The sequence below is a fragment of the Papio anubis genome, chromosome 2, assembly GCF_008728515.1.
Source record: "Papio anubis isolate 15944 chromosome 2, Panubis1.0, whole genome shotgun sequence".
In the NCBI taxonomy this organism is placed as follows: domain Eukaryota; kingdom Metazoa; phylum Chordata; class Mammalia; order Primates; family Cercopithecidae; genus Papio; species Papio anubis.
This window is the reverse complement of record NC_044977.1, coordinates 160,448,995-160,469,542: the sequence shown is the minus strand read 5'-3', so window position 1 is coordinate 160,469,542 and position 20,548 is coordinate 160,448,995. Positions and strand designations below refer to the sequence as shown.

At 38.9% G+C, this 20,548-nt stretch overlaps 2 protein-coding genes across 24 annotated transcripts in view; both read left to right on the top strand.

The window, feature by feature from the left end:
* NEK11 (NIMA related kinase 11) overlaps positions 1 to 20,548 on the top strand; it is a 317,965-nt gene that overhangs the window by 27,511 nt on the left and 269,906 nt on the right. The window lies entirely within an intron of this gene.
* LOC101010920 (60S ribosomal protein L9) lies at positions 14,973 to 15,702 on the top strand. The gene has a single exon (XM_003895123.5). It carries the CDS (start codon positions 15,012 to 15,014, stop codon positions 15,588 to 15,590), a length of 579 nt encoding a protein of 192 aa, XP_003895172.1. The 5' UTR covers positions 14,973 to 15,011; the 3' UTR covers positions 15,591 to 15,702.

The window sequence follows — 20,548 nt, the reverse complement described above, 5'->3', positions numbered from 1 at the left end:
AGGCTGAGGTGGGTGGATCGTTTGAGCCTGGGATGCGGAGGTTGCAGTGAGCCTAGATCGCGCCATTGCATTCCAGCCTGGGTGAAAGCCTGTCTCTAAATAAAAAACGCACCCGATAGATGTGGAATTGCTGAAGATGGCCAAGGGAGGGGTTTATCATTTAGGTTGATGGTTGTACCTTAGTTGGTGAAACCAAGGTTTGAAATTACCCTTCTAAGGTACAGTTGGACAGTTTTTTCACCCTGCTTTTTCCTTTTTTCTGATCCAAGGGCAAACTTGCTTCACCTTTCTTTCCAGATGTAGCAGGAGGACTAGCCTGAGGCAAGCAAGGCTGATGTCTTAATAAACTGTCTGGACCATGGCACTGCTGGGGCAGGAGAGCCTTGATGTCTTGCTGTGTTCCTCAGGCAGGAAGGGGGTCACTTTGATTTGAAGACCTCTCTTTTCAGGTCCTGTAGTAAAAAATAGAGATGCAGTTTCTATCAGCCAAGTGCTTAAGCAATAGAATCATTTAGTCTGTAAAAATTAGAAAGTAGTGTTTACTATAAGTAATCTATAGCATGAATGTCTTCATTCAGTCTTTGGTCAATGGATAGAATGCTGACAATGTTAGGCACTGTTTCAGGCAGTGAACAAAACAAAGTCTCAGTTCGCAGGGAGGGGACAGTCTAGTGAGGCTTTAGAAGGAAATAGACAATAAATACAAATATATAATATACTGAAATATGATTAAAGACTATAGATAAAAATAAATCAGGGGCCAGGCATGGTGGCTCACTCCTGTATTCTTAGCACTTTGGGAGGCTGATATGGGAGGATTGTTTGAGGCCAGGAGTTTGAGACCAGCCTGGGCAACATAGTAGGACCCCATCTCTACCAAAAACAAAATCAGGATGTGCTGGCATATGCCTGTAGTCCTAGCTACTGGGGAGGCTGAGGTGAAAGGATCACTTGAGCCCAGGAGTTTGAGGTTACAGCAAACTATGATTGTACCACTGCACTCCAACCTGAGCAGCAGAGTGAGATCCTGTCTTTAAAAATAATAATCATCATGAAATAAAAATAAAACAAGGAAAGAGGATAAGGAGTGTTGAATGTGTGTCTGGTAAATGCTAGTTGGTAGTTCATATTATGTTTGTTTAAGCAGTAAATATTTAGTCTGACAGAAACACCCAAAACCAAAGATCATTGGAAGAGATTTTGGAGCAAAATTTACCACTAAAGCTCTTGTTTTTCCAGTAGCAGAAGGATACAGTTTTCTTACGTATGTTTATGTTTCTATGTTTGGGCAATAGTGCAAAGAGACCAAGTATACTGTGTGTTAATCAGTTCCCTTTTTCTGGAGAGTTGGAACCATTTTACAGGGGAGTAAGGCATGAATGAGGGTGGGGAGAAATGGCACTTGGGTTTTCTTCCGAAGGGCTTCATTTTACTGCTTTGAGATCAGTGAAGACTTTTCACTTTTAGGTCTCTGGGCTGGTTCGGTCTGTCTCTGCCTCATTGTGTGTTTCTGCTCTGCTGAAGAGATTTCACACTGGGATGAATGGGTGCTATGGGATTGGAATAGAGAGATCTAGATGGTTGCCCCCATCCCTCCCCTTGTAGACATGGTCTCCTTGCCTATGCTAGGAGTTAGGTGTTTTCAGAGAGGCTGTGTTTTCCAGATTTCAGCTTCATGCAGTGCCTGAAGATATTTTGTTCCTTTAGCAGGGGTCAGCACACTCACTGTGTTTTTCCTTTATCACGGTTAGATATGAAGGTCCTCAGGGAAATCATCCATTTGGGGCCTAAAAGCATCCAGACACTCTCATTAATGGTTTCTCCTGGGGAGCTGATGGTTCTGATGTTCAGTGACTACTGTTTATTAGGTGTGTTACCCCAAGATCAGAGTGCCTTCTTCCAGAATATATGCTACATGTTGTAGTGAGAGAAACACACAATGTTTGAAACTCCTTGTGAGTCATATTCCTATTGGTCAGAAATCATTGCCAGCTTGTTCTTTATGGTTCTAGTGGAGAACAGAGAGAAACTTGCTCTGTGCATCCTGATGTACAGTTATGTCATCAAGGGCCTGCCATTTCTGCCTTGAGGGAAGATTAACAAAGGGAGTCAAAGCAGATGCCCTCTATGTCTATAGGGATACAGCCACAGGGACAAACCCTCCTGTCCTGGGCTTCCAATTTTAGAGAGAGCAATACCAGCCCCAGATTAGAGCTGCTTGGACATTGAGGAATCTCCCCTTTAGGCTGAGGACTAAAAGAAAGCTCTGGGTGTAATATCTAGATATTGCATGTCATTGTATTTTATGTAGATACAACCCATTGACTTATCTTCATCTCTTTATGCCTCAAGACATCACAGTTCCCTTAAGAGATTCATACTACGGTATAGACAAGAGAGGGATATCAGCCCTAATTTTAGCTGCTGAGATGATCATACCTATTAGCTCTCCCATCCTCACAAACAAGTCTGTCTGGGTAACAGGAATTATCCCTGGTTACAACTGAGGTAACTGAGGAGAGGTGACTGGCCCAAATGGAAGTAAAATTTCGTAAAGCTAATAATGCTTTTATTCCAAAGAATTTCCATTTTCTATGTTAACAATAGTGTAACTTTTTCTTTTGAAAAAACTAAGTACTTCAAAAGCATCTTTTCATTTGGTTTTATAGTAGTACTATCAGGAGGCTTCAAAAGAAAGATTAAAAAAATTTTTAATACAAGGTATAACTGATCTCTGGTTCAGGAGAACCCTTAATGAACAATGAAAATACATTTGAAATTATATTATGGAGAAGTACTAGTCTTCTTGGTTCCCCTGAAAATATGTTTTAGCTAATCAAAACTACTATGAATTTTATTTTGAGGTACTTTTATCTGGAGCTGGAGAATCAAATACAGAAAGAAATTGTATATGGTAATAGTAGCATGGTGTATGCATATGCCCAAACCCATCAAATTGTATACATTAAATGTGCAGGGTTTTTGGTATATAAATTACATCTCAATAAAGTTGTTATAAAGAGGAAATATGTACATTAATTTTTGTGTTTTACATACATTTTTGATGTTACTGTAAAACTGTTATGACTTAATATTCATATTTTTCTGAACTTTAGAAATGTAACCCATAACAAATAAAACCTGATTTTGAACATGTAATGAAAGTCCCATCAGAGGCACACCATTCACTGATGCCCTTTCAATGTGCAGATATGTGCATTTAATTATTCCATATAGCCCTTTCAAGAAGCCAAATTAAGATCCATCCACATAGGGTGAAGTATGTGAATTTAATGGACTTTATCAAAGTATGCACACAATTGACTCCCATTTGCATTGACAGATGATGTTTTAGTTCTTTTAAGTGTTTCTGTAGCTGCCTTGACTTCCCCATCTGTAACTAACATCTTGCATCCCTTTCAGAGAACTTCCTATATTGACAGACACATAGAGGGTTGACAGAACTGAGCCCTACCCCACTTAATGGAATGTGTAAAAGGAAAGTTGATCCAGTGACCAAGAATGATGTTGGTTAGTTTAGCAAGAGTCAATTGTAAATAGGTTTTATGCTTGACTAACACAGACAGGACCAGCTACATAATTTGTGGGGCCTAGTACAAAGTGAAAAATGCATAGTCCCTTGTTAAAAAATTATTAAGAATTTCAAGCCAGTGATAACAGAGCATTAATCCAAATGTGAGACTCTTTTAAGCACTGGGTCCTATGTGACTGCACAGGTACCATGCCAATTCTATGGCCTCGAACACAGAATATTATGGATATCATGGGGAGGGAGGGCAGTTAAAGCAGCCCCTGTTAAAAGACAGATGTATGGCGTAGTTCAGTAGCAATCAGAATAATTGAACTATTTTGGCTCTACGGGTCTAAAAGCAATGAGCAAGGGTGAAGATATCTCATTTGAGCAGATCTGTATAACCTCACGTGGAGTTTTAAACATAAAGGTATTGGAGGCCAATTTTAGTGAGAAAAAATATGTTTGGTCTTGCCCTTAACTGGCTCTGGTTGCTTTTTTCATCAAGGCAATTTAGCCTTCTAATAATACATTCCAAGTTGATCTGGCAAAACATTCTCTGGGGTGAAGGATGATGGTTTAAGTGTAGGTGTGTTCCACATTCACTCTACTTACTTTCCCAAGTTTTCCTATTACCTGAGAGCAAGTGATCCTAAGCTTACATCTGTAGCTTTGATCTTTCATCAATGTTTTTAGTCTCATATTTTCAGAGATCTAAAAGGAATTTCCACTTCAGTATCTAGGCAGTGTCCAAAATTTAGTAAATCAAATGGAAAGTATCCTTTTCTTGGGTGGATATCATTCCTCATTCTGAAGACTGGTAAACAGTATCACATGTGACTGTCTTCTCTTTGCCCAGATTGTTTTCCAAAGTGGCTGTACCATTTTGCATTCCCACCAGCAGTGTATGAGGGTTTTAATTTCTCTGCATCCTCACTGATACTTATAATTTGTCCTTTTCATTCTAGCTTTCCTAGTATGTAGTATGTGTAAAGTGGTCTCGTGGTTTTGATGTGCATATCCCTGATAGCTAAAGAGGCTAAGTAATTTTTAATGTGCTTATTGGCCATGTGTATATCTTCCTTGGAGAACTGTCTATTTCTGTTTGTTTTTATATCCCCAGTCCCCCGTCCAGAACTGGGCATACTGTAGGGACTCAAAATGAAAGTCATAAATCACTTGTAGCAGAATGACCTACAGCTCCTAGAACCCAGCTGAAACCTACTATAGATCAAACTTTCCATGCTTTGGCCTAGGGATCTACATTTAAACAAGATCTTGGGGGTCCTGTTTTGCTCTGAAGTTTGAGTACCATTGCCTTAACTAAAGATTTTTTAAATATTGGAAGAGCTGCAGTGTATTCAGAGGTAAACATGATCTATGCTGTTCTAGGCTGCAGAAGTGGGACTAGCAGACAAGAATCACAGTCAGGAGGACATTGCCTCGTTAAGTGATGTCAAGTTGAGTTTAGCTGGCCCATCTGCCACAGAAGGAAGTCTTGCATGGGTAGAATGTAGGGCAGGTAGGGCAGGAGGTAGTCTTTCTGGAGATGTTATGCTATTTCTACACCTGGTAGACCCCATCTAATTTTTATTCTGCCTTATGATCAAATAATGTATCTTGGTATTGGCTATATCTAAAATGACCAGGTCTCTTCTCAAGGACAATGTGTACATTTTTCCTACCTCTGTTTGATTTCCCTACTCTTGCTTTTCTCTGAGAAAGAGAAAACAAGATTTCACCAGTTCTACACAAAGTAACTTACTTTAAAGAATGTTAATACATATGTACTCTCCTTTCTGTTATCTTATCAGGTCTGTCAGTTCCAAGCAACAAAATAAGACTTAGCATATTGACCGGAGCCCAAAAGGAATTTATTATAAATTTAATGGGTGGGTCACAGATTCACCAGGGATTTCTGGAGGGCCAGACTGAGGACAACCTCCCTGCCATCACTGGCGCCAGGCCCCATGGTACTGCTGCCCAGGAACTCCATCTTGCTGCCTCTGCTACCACCACAGTGGCCTTCTTGAGGCCCCTGATTCTTGATGTCATCAGCACCCAATTCTTAGTCCAGGGGATCAGACTGTAGCATACACCATGTTCAATCAAAAGATAACTGAGTTGATAATGAATGAATTCAATGGCCCCTGGTAACACTAGGCACCAAAGAGCAAGTAAAAAAAAAGTAAAAAAAAAAAAAACAAAAAAACCAACAAACAAAAAACCAAAACCCTCTTCTAGGAGCTTACATTTTAGGGGAAGAGCTGAGGCACACAAAACTTGTTAGGCAACAACATTCTCCATACCAAGGAACACAATTTAAGGTGACAACATGTGTGTAGCAGTGTAACTACGGCGTTGTGGAGTAATTTTCATATTGCTGTGTAACTTGGGAATAGACGTACATGGCAGCTCCTATTATCTCTGGAACTTTGATCACCATAAAAGGTACTCAACCTTGTGATCTGAACCAGAGAACCTTCCAGGTTAAAGGCTAAAAATGCCTTTGCAGCCTTTCTCTGCTCTGCTGCCCTCTCATTACTGTAGCCTAACTTTTAAAGAAACCAACTTCATTGAAGAATAATTTATAGACAATAAAAGGTACCCATTTGAAGTGCACATTTCTAATAGTTTTGACAAATTTACACACTGTGGTAACCACCACCAGAAATAAAACATAGAACATTTCTACACCCTCAAAAAGTTCCTTTGTGCTCCTTCTAATCCTCCTCTAAACCCAGGCAAATACTGATATGCTTCTGTCACTATAGATAAGTCTTTTCTAGCATTTGAAATACATAGAACCATATGGTATGCACTGTTTTCATCTGGCTTCTTGCACTCAGCATCATGTTTTAGAGATTTAGCACCACAGCCTGATTAAACAAGTCGTGGTGCTAGTAGAGATGTGACTCCACAGCTCTGACTGTCAAGGAGGAAAGGGACCACCACATATCTCCTCTATTCTGGCCAGTTCCAGGCTCCAACCTGTCCCCACTAATGCTGTAGTAGGAGACTCAGGCATTCACTGTAACCAAGTACTTAAAGATAGGCAAGAGAAATGGAAGTAAAGGGATCTCAGGGCAGGGTGGGCCCAGCTGATGAAGATAATCTCTCAACAGAATCAGAGAATCTTAGGTATGAATGAAGTTTTAAAAAATCATTATTGTTTTTTAAGAGACAGACTTTTGCTCTGTTGTCCAGGCTAGAGTGCAGTGGCGCAATGACTGCTCACTGCACTCTCAAACTCCTAGGGTTAAGCAGTCCTCCTGCCTCAGCCTCCCAAGTGGCTGGAATTACAGCCACATGTCACCATCCTCAGCTAATTTTTTTACTTTTTATAGAGAGGGGGTCTCACTATGTTGCCCAGGCTGGTCTCAAGCTCCTGGACTTAAGCAATTCTTCTGCGTTGGCTTCACAAAGTGCTAGGATTACAGTTGTTAGCCACCACATCTAGCCCGAATGGAGTTTTTATGTCATCTAACGCAAGCCCCCTACTCTGTGGTTAATTAAGATAATTCAGCAGGTTATTGTTCATTCCAGGACCATCTTCTCTATGCCCTGAATTCTGAGTTGTGAATACAAGACAACTCTTGGAGGGCATCTGTCCTTTTTGTCCTTTTCTCAGATGTGGTAGAAAGGAGGGGGACAGAGTAGGGAATAGAAGCAAGAAAAAGGATACAGAGATAGGATCATGAATAGAGGAGGTAGCTGGGTCAGGTTTGGGAGTAATGATTAATAGTCCAGATAGGGTACAGTTGATAGAATACCTTAAACTTGAGGCTTAATAAGTTTTGTCTGATGGGGAATATAAGAGCTGTAAGATCTTTAGCAAGAGAGTGACATAAAAGTAGTATTTGAAAAAATGATTATCCTTGAGCTTGAGGAAATCATAGAGTAACTCACCAGCCAGAAAATTTACTACAGATGCAAAATTACTGATATGATCTAGCAATTCCATTCCTAGGTACATACCCAAAAGACATAAAAACACATCCACACAAAACCTTGTACACAAAGGTTTACAGCAGCATTATTCATGATAACCAAAAGGTGGAAGCAACCCAAATGTCCATCAACTGATAAATGGATAAACAAAAAGTGGTATATCTGTACCACAGAATATTATTTAACCATGAGAAGCCATGAAATACTGATACATGCTACAGTGTGGATAAACCTTGAAAACGATATGCTAAGTGAAAGAAGTAACAGAAGACTACATATTCTATGATTCAACTTATATGAAATATCAAGCAGGCAAACCCACAGGAAGAAAAGTGGTTGCCAGGGGCTATGGAGAGTGGAGCTGGGTAGTGACTGCTGATAGATACGGGATTTCTTTGGGGACTGTGTTAGTTTTCCAGGGCTGCTATAATGAAATGCCACAGACTAGGTGGTTTGAATAACAGAAATTTATTTTCTCACAGGTCTGGAGGCTGAAAGTCCAAGATTAAGGTGCCAGCAGGGTGGTTTTTTTCTGAGGCTGCTCTCCTTGGCTTGTAGATGGCCACCTCCTTGCTCTGTTTTCACACGACCTTTCTGTGTTTGTGCAAGTGTGCCTGTGGTCTCTCCCTCTCCTTATAAGGACAACACTCATATAGGATTAGGGCCCACTCTGCTGGCCTAGTTTTAACTTAATCGACTCTATCAAGACCTTATCTCCAAATACAGTTACATTCTGAGGCACTGGGGGTTGAGACCAACATATGAATTTTAGGGAAACACAATTCAATCCATAATAAGGATAATAAAAGTGTTCTAAAATTAGACAGTGTTGATGGTTACAGACCTCTGGGTGTATACTAAAAACTACTGAATTGTACACTCGAAAAGAGTGAATTTAATGGTACATGAATTATGTCTCAATAAAACTATTAGGAACAAAAAATAAAAACTAAATTGAACATGTGATCTTTATGGACATGAAGGCTCTTGCCTTCAAAGAGCTTATGGACCATTCAGGCAAACAAGAATGTAAATAGGCATTTTCAACCCCTTGCAGGCATGCTAGATGGACATGCACTTATTCTATTTTTATAGAGTAGAGAAGACATTCTGGAAGAGTGAACACTGGAGCCAAACTTACAGAATGAATATAAATCTGGCAGAGAAAGGGTAGAGACAGAGTGTCCCAGACAGCAGAAATAGCATAAGTGAAGGCACAAACGCATGAAAACCCGGGCATGTACAAGGAAGGAACTTTACAACATAGTTATCATGCCCTTGTTAGTCTGATTTCTCTTGTTATTGTTGAAATTTAAACACTGGCTAAAGATTACATTAATAATGAGTAGAAAGAGCTTTGGTCTTAAAGTCAGACCTCCTGTATTTATATCTCAGTCTTTCCACTTACTTTGGACAATTACCTAAACTAGTAGTCTCAGTTTTCTTATCTGTAAAATGGGGAAAATAAGGATGACTCTATATGGTTTTAAGTCTTAAATGAATGACAAGGAAAACATTCCTAGCACATTTTCACAAGTTATTCCTTGAAATACATTAGCTCTGTCGATCTCCTTGTTTCTCTGACTGTTCCTTGGATAAGTTGGTTTTAAGACCTCTCAACATCTTAAAATCATTCCTTGAACTAACTTTGGTGACAATATTCCCCTTGAAATGAGGCCTGAACACCAGGGGTATGATGGAATCAAGTGTAATGATACCGAAATCTTTCATACATTTCAAAATCAGCCTGGAATATCGGCTCTTTTAGCAATCACATACTGTTTCATATTGAATTGGGGTGATGGGGGAAGAAGTATTCCCCTTCCCACATACTCTCCCCAGAGTTTTTATAGATGAGCCATTCTGCTCTTAAGCCAGATGTCACTTATCTTAGATTTGAGGATTTGATTTTCCTGACTGTAACTATAAACTTCAGGTTTTAGTTTGCAAAATTTAGTTTTGTTGATTTCCAGCTCATGTTTCAGCTTCTTCAATCATTTTGAAAAGTTCACTTTCCCTTATGTCTATTGATTATGCTGTCTGGCTTTGTGTCTTCTACAAACTTGGTAAATGTGTCTTTAGATTTTCGTCCAACTCATTAATAAAATGTAGGTGAGGATATTGTTAGGGATCTCAATGGCATTAGGAAGTACCACCTGAAAAATGACCTGAGACACAAGATTCCAGCATATTTGGTCTGCTTGTTCACCAGCCATGAATCCACATGAAGACTGCCTTTCTCCCACATGAAGAGGATATCACAGACTCTTCTCTCTGACATGTTAACATGTTTTATCAGATGGGCTGAAATCATAATATACCACAGCTAATTGCTTCTCTATGATCTACCAATCAAATAACCCTCCACAGAAAGAAATTAGGTTAATTTGGCATGTTCTCCATAAGCCCATGTGAGCTCCTGCTGGCCGCTGCTTTATATTTTAAACTTTCACAAGCCACCTGTTTAATCATCAGTTCTTCAGTATTGCCAGCGATTTGTGTCAGGATTATTGCTGTACAATTTTTGAAAAATGCTTTTCATAAAAATTGGAACATGTGCCTTGGGGATGGGGAGGGCAGGAGATTGCCTCTCCCCTTTTTTCCAGGTTATTCAGACTATCAACCTTGTGCAGAGATGTATTTTTGAGTTGTGTTCTTGGTGTGAAGCTCATTGGACTTTGATATCATAAACTCAGAAGGCAGCATCCCATAGTGGTGTGATAGTGAGATGCCCAGGATTTGGAAGTGGGGGCCAGGTGCAGTGGCTCATGCCTGTAATCCCAGAACTTTGAGAGGCCAAGGCAGGCTGATCACTTGAGGTTAGAAGTTCAAGACCAGCCTGGCCAACATGGTGAAACTCCGTATCTACTAAAAATAAATAAATAAATACAAAAATTAGCCAGGCATGTTGGCGCATGCCTGTAATCCCAGCTATTTGGGAGGCTGAGGCAGGAATCACTTGAACTCAGGAGGTGGAGGTTGCAGTAAGCCAAGATCACACCACCACACTCCAGCCTGGGCAACAGAGCGAGACTTGTCTCAAAAAAAAAAAAAAAAAAAAAAAAAATTTACAAGTGGGATCCCAGTTCCATTATTATTGAGTGTAGTTTGTCACTTAACAGACTCTGTGTCTTAATCTCTCTGTGTCTTAGTTTCTTTATTTCAAGAGGATTTTAATAGTTTCCTGGCAGTGTTCATGGTGCCAAATAACTGTCTCACGTATAGCACTTACTATTGCCATAATCATCACCAGTATCACTATTTTAGTGGGTAGAGGTTTTCTTATGATTATCTCATATCTTGGTCTTTGATTACCTCTTTAGAATATTGATTTCATCCTTTTAAGGTGCATGACGGTTTCTTACAGCTTTTAGTTATTTGTCTGTGCTCTCCCACTGGATTGCAAAGTCCCTGAAGGCACAGGCTGTGCCTGTGACAAGTAAAGTACGTTCCACAGATCAGGTGCCCCGTACATGTGTACTGAATTTAGAAACTGGAATTAAGGTAATAGTTGAGAAGCTTTTCTTGTTAGACATCAAAGTGCATTATTTCATATGTAGGTTGGAATTTTGTTTCTGAATGAATTTTATTTAATAGAACCACTGATGTTCTCCTTGGGAAACATCTTCACTGTTATGTGACTAAAATTAAAACTGGCTTATGACACTCAGGATCTAAAGATTGAAATACCCCTTGTAATAGGCAAGAATTGTATCTATTACATTACCATCAATAACAGCAATAATATTAATAGTGATAATAAAAATACCTTTCAAGAAGTTTGGAATTAAATTTGAAGCTCAATCATAGCAATAATTTCTGGCCAGCATATGTGTGTTCTTTTCCCTATTTGTGTTCTATGCTTGCTGGTCTTAATTTTTTGTTGTATTATATAAGTTATATCAAATTGTCTGTGAAATGAGGCTGAGTGTGAATACATTAAGGTAATAAATTACATAATAAGAAATGTTCAAAGGGTCATTGGGCAGCTGTACTTTATCATTACTGGGAACAGAACAAGAGGAAACCAGTGCAAACTATAGTTTAAAGAATTTGGGTTAAAATGTAAGGAAGGTTTCCTTCATTGTATTTTAAAACGGACAGTTTTGGGGTCACATCAGTGTTGGCTGTGGAATATCCTCAGGAGGGCATGTAATCCACTCTTGCAGCCTCTCTGAGTTCCAGTGTTCTCATCTGTAAGGTGATGGAGCTGGACTAGCAGCTGTTCCCAGTTCTTTGTTTTCAAATGAGATTTCAAGGTTGCTGGGAAGGAGGGACGGGTGAGTAGATTGGGGGGTAGAGGGGGACACATTCCCTGTCTGTTGGTCTGCTCTTCAAATCCGCCCTCTGCCCCAAGCCTCTAGACAAACACTGGGGCTCTTCAACATTTTTAGCCCTGGCAGTCTTCTGGACCCCTGCCTGCTCTCAACCTTGCTACTCAAAGTATGGTCCCTGGACAAGCAGCCGCAGCCATCACCTGGGACCTGAGAAATGTAGGCTCTTAGGCCCCACTCTAGAGCTGCTGAACCAGAAGCAGCATTTGAACAGATCCTGTGGTGATTTGTATGCACAAAAAAATTCAAGAAGCACTGCTCTAAGACCCTGTGTCCCTTCTTTGAGACTTATTCAAGTATCACACTTTTTGATTCTAATAATGTTTTCCTTTGATCATAGTAACATGAAAACATTTTGATTTATCCTCAAATTCCAGAATCTCTGGAAACTAAACTCATAGAAAACCATGCTCAAGCCTCTTTTTCTTTTAGTGTCCCTGACTCAACATTATGACCTGAGGAGGATGTCTCTGCTGCCGAGCTCCTGTAGACAACCTGAGCAGGCGGGAGAAACCACAAAGCATCTCTGTGACTGTAGCAAGTGCTAAGCGTCCAAGGCACTTTATTTAGCCAGGCTCCCCTCCACCCTCCTGTCTCCAAAAAAGCAAGCCTGTGTAATCAAAGACAGGCGAGCCATGTCTCTCTCCCTGTCTCCCCCTCCTCTCACACAGTCCATGGTGACTTTGTGTGTGTTACAAATCAATGACTAAATCCATAAGCTGTCATTCAGGGAAACTAGATCCTTCCTAGTAGTAGATTCTACTTTGAGCTCTCTTGGTAGGTTAAGCCCTGACTTTTTAGGTGCACAAAAGTAGACTTTTGTTTGGTATAAGCATAACTCAGCAAAAATAAAAGACCCAGCATCAGTTGTTTAAACCCTCTAAGGGAAGTATGCTTATACAGGGTTTCATTTTCTTCGCTTTCCATCTCAAACTTAAATTCAGTAACAACTTGCTTTGTCCTATAGTCAGAAAGTTGTAGCTCAAGCCCGCATATTACACTTGCCATGATGATGAAATCGAGATTGAAATTTAGAATCACAAACTTTTGCTATTTTGGCTGTCTTACTGTTAAGACAGCCAATCTACTACTGTTATAAATAAGGTTAAGGAAATTTATATCATTAAAACTCTAGATTTTTTTATTTTTTAATTTTATTTTATTAAACAACTTCTTGCCTAGATCATAATTTAATTTTACTTTAAACAGTGTTTATCTTTTCTCATTTTTACCTAGTCAAGGAAATGGAGCTAATCAGCTTTTGTTGCTTCTTAAAACTCAATTTGTTTCTGTATCTTGATTTTATGGTCATCTGATTATCTCACTGAAATCTGCAATTCTTGTATTTTTCTGTAATGTTCAAAATATAAACCTGGAATGAATTATTCATCTGAATATTGCATTTTGAATATTAGCCTAACACTGATTTTAAATTTGGAGCATATAATAATTGTAACAGAAGCTAACCAAATTATCTGTGGCAATTTTTTATATCCTTATTAATATTGTTATGCTCCTTAATTTCCTTGCCTGCATAAGTAGGATCTTTGCTATAAGCTCAGAACTTTTCAAAGCGTAAGGGAGTGAATGAGTGATTTGCTGCCTAGAGTCTTATGTTATCAATATTTATTTTTGTTTTTAAGACATATTACTACTTTTCCATTGTTTAACAATTTTAAATCAAATGAATTTTGCTCAGTTGAACTTTTAAAAAGACTGGCCCTCAAACACAAAATTATACCTGCAGGGTTGTGGTACTTAGAACAACTTCAAAATGTAGACTTCACCACCTCGTTAGGAGAGTAAGTCCTGAGAGACGCTGCCTCCCTCTTCTGTATGATGTCTTTCCCCAAACCTCCAAATCTGTGGCGCTATAATTGGCAATATTCCTGGCTTCCATGTGACTTCTGTAACTCTCAAATGATAATGAAGAACAGACATAGAGTCATTAGTGCCTCATCGAAAGCAAAACCATTATTCCAATCACAACGACAAGATTTTTGTTTTTGATTTTTTCTTTTTACTTAAGTGCTAAGGAAGGGAAGAAAGCAGGTGTCAGGAGTTTTTGTTCTTTGAAAAATGAAAAATTTTAGACTGTCTTACTCATTAGACACTGAAGATCTCTATACTAACAGCAGAAAGGGAAAACCATTCAATCTGGAGACAAAAGTCCATTCTTCAGAATTGATGGTCTGTTTCCTCCTTCAAGAGGTAAATGGTGGCTCCATTGTAACTTGCTTTGTGACCTTGGATTAATTGTTTAATGTCCCAGGACTTCAATGGGTTGAGGTGCTTTGATTATCTGCTTTTAGAAGGTCTTGTCCAGCTTTAAAATTCTACAAATACATAAAATCCATTTCAAAACTGGAAAAGAAGCTGAATATGGGGAACACATTAAGAAAATTGGGTAGCTTTGTGCTTCTCTTGGGCCACGCCATTACAATGGGTGTTATCATTTCTCTGAGATACTGTGAAACATCGGAGCCAAACCCCTTTTTCCAGGTAGGAATATCTGCCATTTTTTTTGTCTATGCTAATGTTATTATCAGCTTCCATTGGTAATTCAGCTTCCAGATCAAAGCTATTCCAGCACGTATGTTAGCAAGCAAATTTTTATAAACTTGCATTTTTAGTACCTTTTTCTCTCCTATCACTAGAGAACTATAGAAAAAGGTATATTTATTACTGTTTATAAAGTGTACTTTCTTTTTATTTTCTTTTTTGGCAGGAGAGAGTGAAAACCAAATATTTTAAGAATTCTTTTTTTCTTGGTCTTTTTCAACTCAGTATTTATTTTAAAATCTTTATATTTTTTGATTGGTGAATTATCCATTCCCCTTGCTTTACTGTTTTCTTTCTTGCCTCTCATTTTAGATTATCTTCTGTTTGCTATTATTACTTCTATATCATCACCTAAAGGAAGAAGTATAACACTGGTGGAATTTTAATAATTTTGAATCCTGATTTTTTAAATAACTTAAAATTTTTTATATAAAATAATTTTGAATTATGTTTTCAAATTAAATTAATATCATGTTGTTTTAGTTTTGAAATGTACTAATAACAATTTTTAGTCATTTATCCCCCAGTTTTTTTCTCACAATAGGTTCATTTCTGTGTCGTTCACTGTAGTTCATTTTGTCATGAATTTTAAAAGATTCATATCGCTTTTCTTTGCTGCGTCTACTGCAAGAATGAAGACCATTCTCAGCAATCAGACTGTCGACATTCCAGAAAATGTCGACATTACCCTGAAGGGACGCACAGTTATCGTGAAGGGCCCCAGAGGAACCCTGCGGAGGGACTTCAATCACATCAATGTAGAACTCAGTCTTCTTGGAAAGAAAAAAAAGAGGCTTCGGGTTGACAAATGGTGGGGTAACAGAAAGGAACTGGCTACCGTTCGGACTATTTGTAGTCATGTACAGAACATGATCAAGGGTGTTACACTGGGCTTCCGTTACAAGATGAGGTCTGTGTATGCTCACTTCCCCATCAACGTTGTTATCCAGGAGAATGGGTCTCTTGTTGAAATCCGAAATTTCTTGGGTGAAAAATACATCCGCAGGGTTCGGATGAGACCAGGTGTTGCTTGTTCAGTATCTCAAGCCCAGAAAGATGAATTAATCCTTGAAGGAAATGACATTGAACTTGTTTCAAATTCAGCGGCTTTGATTCAGCAAGCCACAACAGTTAAAAACAAGGATATCAGGAAATTTTTGGATGGTATCTATGTCTCTGAAAAAGGAACTGTTCAGCAGGCTGATGAATAAGATCTAAGTTATCCAGCTACAGAAAGAAGATGCCAGATGACTCCTAAGACCTACTTGTGATATTTAAATGATGCAATAAAAGACCTGTTGATTTGGAAAAAAAAAAAAAAAAGATTCATATCAATGCTCAAATAGAAAAGAGCCAAGTTATACATGTTTTAAATTAGGAGACTCATTAACTGCTTTCTAAGTAAATAAGACATTACCCGGTTCTCAAAGGGCTTACCTTTCTTTTAATCTTTTTATACAGCATAGCTATGCCTAAATAACTTTATCATTTGGGTTTTTATAACCTTAAGCATTTACAAATGAGCGGAATATTTACTGTACTACATTCTCTACCTCTGTTTCTAATCTCTTCTTTAAACATCTCCTCTTACTTCTTGTAGCAAAGTGTTAGTATCAGGAAATGGCTGATGCTATCAAATTGGCTTAAACCATAAGAAACTCTTATCCCCCTAACAAGAAGTCTGGAGAGATGGCACTTCCTGGGTGACTAATTCAGCAGCTCAGCAACATCATCAGGGACGTTGGTGCCTTCTGTCTTACCTCTCCGTGCTTCTGCCAGTCATGTTACGGTGGCTTACTTCATGACTCCAGCTGGCTGCCGTAGTTCAAGGAGTCACAAGCAGATGATCACATGCAGAGGCAGATGAAAGAAGAGTTTCCTCTCATACTTCTCTTTTTATCAGTGAGGAACATCTTTTCCAGACCAATTATGATTCACCGCAGGAACTAGGGAGAGGATCCTCCTTTCCAGAGCATATGATGTTAGGGGTGTTGGGGGACGACTCTGTGTGGGGTAGGCAGTCATCAGTGCTTCTCACAATAATTAAGCCACAATATCCATGACTTTGCCCATCTGTTTAAGTAAGAAAAATAGAATTGCTTGACCATTTGTCTCAGGGTGTAGGGGAGAAAGACAGGGACAAGGAGGAGCTATGTATGATTTTAAAGGGGAAGTTAGAATTGACCCAAGGCATCCTTGGTGGTAAAGAGAACTTTTAGAGAAGTAGATAAAAAGAAGTTCCAGAAAGCTGTCTCCTCCATGAAGGGAATCCACTCATATTGTAGGTAAAAGAAGAGGGATGGGCAAATTTTTCTCCAGTCTTCTAGGAGACAGCCCCAGAAGCTTTTATAGCGGCTGTGATTTAGAAATGGGGGTGGGGGGAAGGCATGACTGTCGTGTTGTGAGTGCACAAATGCACAAGCTTTTCCAACACTGCCTGAACAAATGCAGACTTTTGTTGCTCCCCAGTTAATTAGCATGCACTCATGCATTTTTGTTTGGCTTGGCTAACAACTCTTTGGTCATGTGCTTGGGGAGGGGCTTTGTACAATAGAGCGGTCAGACATTTTATCTTTTCTCCACGTCACTTCCAAGAAGCCCTCTAGGGAAATGCAGGACATGGTCCATTTGGATACCAGCTCTATTCTTACATTGACACAAGAGATTCTCTGCAGAGAACTCCAGGGAGCACCAGCACTATTGCCAGCCTTGAGACATGTGCTCAAGTCATTTCTATTTTGCTTATTTATACAGATGGGAAAACTCATAGAATTCACATGATGGTGATTAAATATTTTTTATTCATGCAATATTTGTCTTCAAACCACCTACTCCTAAAATTTTTGTTTATCTTCTTTTGCTCCTTAAAACTAAAAGGCAACTTGCAATGATTTGTTATAGTACCAGCATTGAAACACTGCATGAAAGTTGTCACCACAGATGGAAATATAATCTAGACAGCAGCCAGAAATAGCATGTTTGCCAAACAAAAATATCTGAAATAATTTCTTTTTTCTTTTTTGTTCTTTATTAGCTGTATTATTAATTATTTGTCTGTTATCTGTATGTAATACTCTTACATGCTGCTAAAATATTTGTAAACAAAATCAGTCTTGAAAAGCATAGTAAATGGAATTTATCTATAGATTATAATTGGTTTGCAGTTTCATTACTGAATATTCAAGCCACTTTATTTTACTTTGGCTAGGAATCTTTATATACTAGCCATCTTCAGGAGTATAGAGAAACCAGGCCAGAATTTAAAATGAGAGGAATTTCCTTTATTTTTATCCTGTGGAAGACAGTGTTGGGGTCCTGCCTGTATCCCCTGGGCACTTAACATTTTGTTATGCATGGACTCAGCCTCCAGCTGCCTGCCATGCAATTCTGCCTGAGTGCTCTTTCTAGCCATTAGGATTTCCTGTGCTCTGCCTAGGGAGAAAAGTGGAGGAATTAATACTTCCAGGGAGCCGTTTTAGTCAGTGGACAATGGGAATTGGCAGATTAATATCCCAGCCCCATCACTCCTCACCCTTTGGGCAGGAGAACTCTGAGGTTAATGTCCTACACTAGCTCCCAGAGTTTCTTGACAGAATTAAGCTCCAGTTGCTCTCAGTGGTAACTGTCTTCATGATATACCCTTTCATGGCTTCCTTCCCCTCCGGTCTCACTTCCCCACTTTCCTATTACTTCCCAAATTACTACTTGCATTCAAATCCTCGTCTCAGGGTTTGCCTTCTAGGGGACGCAAATGAAGAGAGTCCTCCAGAGCAAAGCATGGCTTAATGGGAGGGTTCCTAACCCTGATTTTAAAGATCTTGCTATGTAAAGCTTCAATATTTTTTTTTGGAAAAAATGGGGAATAAACAGGTGGAGAGGAAGGAAGAAAGAAAACAAGGAAGGAAGGAGTGGTTTATGAACCTGACAGTTTTATGTATCTCTTAAAAAATACTCCTCCTCCCTATAACATTTTAATACCACATTCCATAATGTATAGTGTGATTTTATGTATGTGTTTAAGGAAAAATAGACCATATATAAAATATTGTAATATATAATATAATGTATTAACTAGTTTTTTTAAAGAGTCATATGCTGATTAGCTTTCATAGTCTATTCAGGTAATTACAGACACTCTTCTACTGGATATTGATTTATACAGGGCAAATAGTAAAGAATGATAAATTCATTTATTTTGCTGCTTGAGATCCACCCAGGAAAAAGGCACTGTAGCAAGTATAAAGCAGTTAGCATTTGCAAAATGAACATCCTGAAACTCTAGTCCATAGATTTTGCCTTTTCTTCTCTCCTCAAAGAAAGGTTAGGAATCCTCACTGCCCAACCCCAGCTCTATTTTATCATTTATCATGAAGCTGTCCAACTATTTATATACTTGTTGGCCTCCCCATGGGACTGAGCTCTCTTGGAGGGCAGGAGTTTTGTCTTTTTCATCTTTGTATCTCCAGCACATGGCATGGTATTTGTCACACAGAAGATAGTTAATAGACGGTAAAGTAACAGAAAGGTGAGATTTCCTTTCTCAAAGTCTTTGGCAGTTTGTTCCTCAGTTGCTGATGTCTGCCATGGGCACCTACAGTTTGCCATCCCTGCACTGCACCATGATGCCCTTTTAACCCCTGCTGTGTCCAAAGTCTCTGCTACATGTTTGTGATCAGGGGTGCGTAGAATGGACAAGATGAATTAGGGGTGCGTAGAATGGACAAGATGAATTAGAGAGTTCTAACCCCCGAATAAGCTAGGTCTACGGGTTTAATTGTTAAAAAACAAAAAGCAGTGCATATTACGGCATATGGTGATGACCCATAAAATAATTTTGTCTTTTAATGTGACACAGACATAAAAATAATACTTTTGTTTTACCAAGGGAAAGAAAAACAACAGAAATAAAATGAAACTCCATCTGTAGTATACTGTAGTATACTTGCTACTAACCTCTACTCTTTTTTTTTCCCCACCAGCTATTCCTTTAGGTACCTTTAGTTCCTGGCTTTTCCATTATTTTTATCAATGTGTCAACTTTTGAATAAACATTACTTTCTGCCATTATATATCTTTTTCATGCCCCTTTACTTTTGAAAATTATATATCATATTAAAAGAGATGAAATAACTTTAAAACAGGATGTTTTCCACCATCAATTTCTATCTGTAAATGGAGAAAGAATTACCGCAGTCTTAAATGCATTAGAAGAGTCTAAGGTGGAAATAAAAATGAACCAAATGAGCCAGACCTTTGGAGGTTTGGCTTTCATTGCCCCAAAGTGTTTACAGTGATTTGTGGTAACACCTGAAAGTACTTCTGTGATGCATAATTGCATTGGTCAGGACTCCCAGGTGCAGGTAAGAGCAGCCACCCTTTGCCAGTTTAAGCAGAAAAGGATTTGTTATAGAACACAGATAGTTCACAGCAGTGGTAGGAGGGCTGGGGGAGCAGGCTAGAGGGCAGAACATCACCAATGAAGTGACCTACTGCCCTTGAGCTCAGGGCCATGCTGTTTCTGATGATACATGTATTTGCAAAATGGAGACCCTGTGCCGCCTTGTTTCTTGATGTAGCTCACACTCACATCAAAGTGTTGGCTGGATGCAGCTGACTGACAGAACCTAGGTCACACATCAGCACCCAAGCTCAAGGGAGGCTGGGAGTCATAGGGTTGGTTTGTCTGTTTTTCTCTTTCCATGGGAGGCAAGACTCACAGCCCAGGAATCTGCCACAATGTAAGGAAGCTGTCTAAAGTGGGCAGCCACAAATGACAAGTGTCTGCTATCATAATGTCTCATGAAAACAGCAGTAAGCAAATTGTGTAAGCTGTTTGGTCTCTACTATTAAGAAATACATGTAGCAAAAAGATTGTAAGGAAATACACAGAAATGTTAATTCTGATGGTCTCTATGTTGGATTGTGGGTAATATTTTCCTTATGTTGTGTTTTCAAATTTTTCTATAATGAAACTATTTCCTTGTAAATTAGAAAAAAGAGACCTTCCCATTTAAGAAAGTCGATAAAAATAATTCCTCTCTTCCAAGAGGGATGAAAAATCTTAAAACTCCTGATTATATTTGATAATCTCTCTTTGTAAAACAGGCAAATGATAAAACACACACACACACACGCACACACACAAGCAAAATCAAAAGCCAAAAAGTTA

Excerpts from the sequence above, each read along its gene's own strand:
- LOC101010920 (XM_003895123.5), top strand. The coding sequence starts at position 15,012 with ATGAAGACCATTCTCAGCAATCAGACTGTCGACATTCCAGAAAATGTC.